This window comes from Priapulus caudatus, unplaced genomic scaffold, assembly GCF_000485595.1.
Source record: "Priapulus caudatus unplaced genomic scaffold, Priapulus_caudatus-5.0.1 Scaffold322, whole genome shotgun sequence".
NCBI classification, from domain to species: Eukaryota; Metazoa; Priapulida; class Priapulimorpha; order Priapulimorphida; family Priapulidae; genus Priapulus; species Priapulus caudatus.
In genome coordinates, this window is record NW_014577383.1 from 259675 (window position 1) to 265124 (window position 5450).

The 5450-nt window shown below is 41.6% G+C and overlaps 1 protein-coding gene across 1 annotated transcript in view; it reads left to right on the forward strand.

The window, feature by feature from the left end:
* LOC106809011 (dyslexia-associated protein KIAA0319 homolog) overlaps positions 1–2159 on the forward strand; it is a 10282-nt gene extending 8123 nt beyond the window's left edge. The window contains exons 3-4 of the mRNA XM_014811950.1: positions 1075–1238; positions 1418–2159. Of these exons, the coding sequence (XP_014667436.1) occupies positions 1075–1238; positions 1418–1585 (332 nt within the window). The 3' untranslated portion in view covers positions 1586–2159. The remainder of the gene's footprint in view (positions 1–1074; positions 1239–1417) is intronic.
* Positions 2160–5450: the final 3291 nt, after the last annotated feature.

Sequence of the window (5450 nt, forward strand, 5' to 3'; positions counted from 1 at the left end):
AACAGCGCCTCGCCGTGAGCGCAAGCCGTGGACAGTGTGGTTAGTAGCTGCCTTTTGTTTGAATTATAGGCGCGCTCTACGGTTGATTAATGGCCAAAGATTGGAGAATCGTGTCGTATGTTTTAGGTTGTATCTTCGGATTGCGGGTGTCTACGAGGAAACGATTTGGTACGATGATGGGCGAATGTACTGTGTCCGATTTGAGCTCAAGTTGGATGAGTTACGCGTAGTAAATCGTAGGTATTATAAGGCTAGTAAATGACGAATTTCCCTTGTTTATTGTTGTCACACTCCTCCCTATTATACACTCCTGATCCACATGCATGCTTACAGCACACCTTTGAATCCATCATATGCATTTTTTCCCAAACTGGCCATTACCTCCTTTGTCTAATTTTCTCTCAGAAGAAACCCTGAATTAATAGGTTTACGTATCACAGAGTGACTGTCAGAGTGCCACTAGATTAAGTCATCCCATGTAGTGAAAATACTGAACTGAAACAGATCCTTACAAGTAATAGGCACCGGCATTTGTTATTAATCTCACTATATAATCAGCTATCCACTCACTGTTGTTACCATCATCTCAATGTGGCACCTTGCTATTAAAAATCTATATTTTCAATTTCAAATGGCTGGTTACCCATGCATTTCCTAACTTGGAAATGAGATGTAGAGAACATTCTCCCATTCAGCCAGTTGAGGTTTATGTATGATATGTAGTCCCACCCCTATCATTCTACATTTTGTGGAATGGAAAGATATGAGATGTGTTTTGGCTTTGATGTGAAAGTTTGAAATCAAAAGTAACATATATTTATGACACATTGTCATTAATTGAGTTATATATATATATATATACTGATAGAGTGAATTTTTGCGTTATATGTTATGAATTGATATACACACTGAGTGGCATTATTTCTCAGTTATTTGATATTATCAGGCGTAGATAATGACAAAGGGGTTTGACACGTATTCGATGCTGATTTCGCTATATTATGTCTTACGAGTTTGATGCGAATGAAGATAAAATGTGTCATTATCTACCCCTGATATTATTCATGCTTCCAGATAACCGTTTAGACTACCCGCCAGTGGCGGTAGTAGAGAGGGACATGAGCATAGATTGGCTGCAGCTTAAGCCTGTGATTTTGTATGGAAATGCAAGTACTGATGACCATGGAATAGTCAGCTATCTGTGGGCTAAACTTCAAGGTGGAGCTGTAACAATGCAGGTATGGCATTATTTCATTGCTAACTATATGCATACATAGGAGGAACTAATTTCGGGTGTCAATTTTGGCATACATGATTATTAAAATGACAAGGGCAAGTTGTCGCAAGCCATTGTAATGCTTTGATGAAATTAAGTGCTCAACCTCACAGTGTTTGTAATTGCTTGTGTTTATTTCAGGGGATTCATACGCCGTTTCTTCACATATCGGATTTAGAGAGAGATGCTTACATCTTTAGCTTGACAGTGACAGACACCAATGACCAGCAGTCTTCTGATGTTGCCCGAGTGTTTGTGAGAGGTGGTAAGTTCTTACACCAAAGCAGGTTATTGATAGCCAAGCGTTAAAAAATAGATTTATCGCAGTCAGAGATCAGCAAAGTAGCACAGTAGTTGTAGTTGGTGCCTATCTGTAAATAGAGTTGCTAGCTCACTTGTGGTTTTTGTGGCTCTTCGGCGAATCAGCTTTTTCACGTGTTTTGCCGACAAGTATTTAAACAATGTAAAAAAATACTAGTGTGGGTAGCGTTGCTGTACGTGTTTTCTGCCGGGTAAATTGAACCTTTGCACCAAGTGTTTTCGTTTGGAAGAGCCGCAGTATGTGTGCTTGAAGTAATAGTGCTTGAAACTTTGACCACACTTTGTGAACAACCTCGTTGCAGAGGAACTCTGCATTTGTTCTGCATTCACCTAAAAACATTTTCCCACACATGATAAACTTTGATAACACAGCACATCACTGTGTCATATTAAACTGGATTGTTTTTGATAGTTGTATGGTGGTAAGTTTGAAGAGAACTTTCAGCTCTGTGATGAGATCTTTACAGATGCCTGATTGAAATGGACACACGTTATGCATGTTGAAAAATTATGTGGACATAAATTAATGGGGTTTGCTTCACATCCGATTTGAACTGAGAGAAATTATTAAAATAGATAGTTCCATGGTCATGACTGTGTTTGTTTTATTACCTTTAGCAGCCTTTCTAGGAATTTAAATGCAAGCAATAATCGTATTTAGTTATATGTGTGGGTTCGAAAAAAGAGAAGTGCAAGATGAACTAATACAGGCTGTACTTGAAATATGTTCATGTGTCATAGTGCAATGCCACTGCATCATTCGCTCTTTAGCCGTGACACACTCATACTGCGCGAGATTGTGGTTTGTAATGTTTACTGCTACGTACTGCTGTAAATATGTCCACAAGTGGAGGAGGTATCAAATGTGGTGTCTGGGGATTCGTTGGAACTAAATAACCTGCATTAACTGTAGCATACATTACAATTTTAGCCGTAAACGACCGCAGTTACTTGTGTTACATTTCCTTGCTGGTTTGAGTTATCGATAGGTCTTTGTGCTTAGACAAATATACAGCGTGTATTAGCCATGCTCTGCTAAATGCTCCATATTTTTCTACTCGATGTGATTTTCCAGGGATCTCAATTTTACTAATACATAAGATTGGTCATGATACCTATCTCATGTCGACCATATGGGTGTATAGTAGGAGGAAAAGCTTTTCTAAATCCATAGTTTCGCATGTATCCACGTAAGTGTAGCATTTCATTGTAGCACTTCAATGTAGCCTGAGTAGTGTCTTATATGTTACCACAAGGATGTGCAATATTGCAGCATATAATAACGTAACACATTGTTCTGTCATGGTGTATAGATGCTGCTGCCTGCACACACACATTGGCTGATCAATTTCTATTCGTTTATTTCATTTCGGCATCAATTCCTACATGCTTTTTTATTAGTGTGTGTGCGTGCGTGTGGTGCGTGTGCGTGTGCGTGCGTGCGTTGGTGCGTGCGTGCGTGTAGCTGTTAACATAATATCCTTGTGTTTATGTTATTTATGACTGGATTTTATCAGGAGTACATGAATGGAGATGTGCTTCTGTACTAATAATGTCTCTTCACGTACTTCTGATTGTAATGACGTCTAATGACGATTGGACATCGCTTTGAATGCAAGTGATCACCGGTCGATGATTTTTCTCATCTTACTGCTCATGTCGCTACATTCTTTAACACGGATTCACATAATTGCTCTGCATCTATCGAGAAGTTAGAAGGACAGCTCTGAGGATAGGGGTTTCGTAGAGTTAAGCCCCGGACACACTAGGCAATTTCCACCGGCGATTGAGTCGCCTCAGTGTGTTCAGTGAGTCGCCGGCGATTTTCGAGTCGGGCGACTGAGTCGCGTGAATCAAACATGTTTGATAAAATCGGGCGATTATTTGAGTCGCGCGACTACAATCGCCTAGTGTGTCCGGGCCGGCAAATGAGTCGCCCGAATGTACAATTCATCAGCCAATCAAACGGTGCCATTTTCAATCATGTGACTATCAATCTAGGTGGCGCAAGTGTTTTAGTGTTGCGGCGGGAGAAAAATCGCCGATGAATCGCGCTGAAAGTGGCCTAGTATGTCGACTCAGTCACCCGACTCAATCGCCTAGTGTGTCCCAAGCTAGTGTATCGGGGGTTAGTTGTAGCTTTAGTTGTAGCTTTAGTTGTAGGGTTTGTTGTTACTTTCCCACCGGGATTATTATTATTATTATACTCGCGTAACTGACTCGCATTCGCACGATTCATGATGTGCCTGGCATTTCAGCCAAGGACGACTTGGGTGTGAGCTGACAGCATTAAATCGCTCTTCCTGTTCGTAATTGTCGGTATGATTCTGCGGAAAGTGCTCGAGATAATTGGCCTCAGCTGTCTTAACGCGGCCGCAGTGCTGCTGCACGCAGCATGTGTCGACGATTGATGCATGCCCTCTAAACGATCGGTGTTCCTCTCTAGAGTGGTGGGTTTCTTTCAGGTGAAACCACTCTCGCTGTGCAATGTTTGCGTGATGTTTTTATTTATTGGTTTGTGCCTTGTCGCCGTTTCCAGTTTGTGTAATTCGTGTTCTTTAGTAGTAGTCTGCCAAGTCTGTCTAGTAGTAGTAGTAGTAATAGTAGTCGTAGTAGTAGTAGTAGCAGGAGTAGTGGTAGTGGTAGTGGTAGTGGTAGTGGTAGTGGTAGTGGTAGTGGTAGTGGTAGTGGTAGTAGTAGTAGTAGTAGCAGGAGTAAGATAATATAGGTTCCTATATCCTATAGGTTCCTAAGATCCTATATTATCTTACTCCTGGTAGTAGTAGTAGCAGTAGTAGTAGTAGTAGCAGTAGCAGTAGCAGTAGCAGTAGCAGTAGCAGTAACAGTAGCAGTAGCAGTAGCAGCAGCAGCAGCAACAGCAGCAGCAGCAGCAGTAGCAGCAGCAACAGCAGCAGCAGCAGCAGTAGCAGTAGCAGTAGCAGCAGCAGCAGCAGCAGCAGCAGCAGCAGCAGCAGTAGCAGTAGCACTAGCAGTAGCAGTAGAAGCAGTAGCAGTAGCAGTAGCAGTAGCACTAGCAGTAGCAGTAGAAGCAGTAGCAGTAGCAGTAGCAGTAGCAGCAGTAGTAGTAGTATCCTGTGATACCCGTTCTCATAAACTAGAATGTATAGACTATGTACTTGTACGCTCCATGCACATCCGATTTCACTGGTTGTAGTGTAATAGCGAGAATCACTGCTATGAATACGTAAGTGTAAAGCTACGGAAATGGGACATTCCCAAAGGCTACTGTTAATTAGTACAAGCAAAGACCCTATATACTTTATAGTATATGGTATATAGGGTCTTTGGTACAAGTCACGAGCTGAAACTGTATCAGATCCATCAAAATCGATGCGCCTAATGTTAATTTCACTGCATTTTACGTTTATCTTTGTTGCAACATTTTGAGTTAACTTTTTTCAATCCCGCCGCTAGGTCTAGCACTGCTACATACTGTGAACTAAGTTTCATTATTCAGAAAGCAGGAAATGTTCTGAGTAAAAGCCGGATATGTGCAACAAACTTGAGTTATACGAAAACCCTGGATCCTAATGCGTCTTTTTGCATATATGGATTTACATGAACTCGCTGTACTGACGATGTAGTGTAATCATTCTGTAATCATTCTCCTAGTATGCAGTCACGAACTAGATAGATGCCAGAACAAATCCTTGATGGAGAGAAACGCGTAAAGTCGCTTTTATGATGTCTAGCCGGCAAATAACTGTCGGCATAGGTCAATAACGCACTGGTCGGGTTGCGGATTAAACCATACTAAAATCATTCGAGGACTCGGCCGATCATGCGAGACCAGAGAGACCACAAAGCCAGCAACCAGGAACTTTCCAGACAC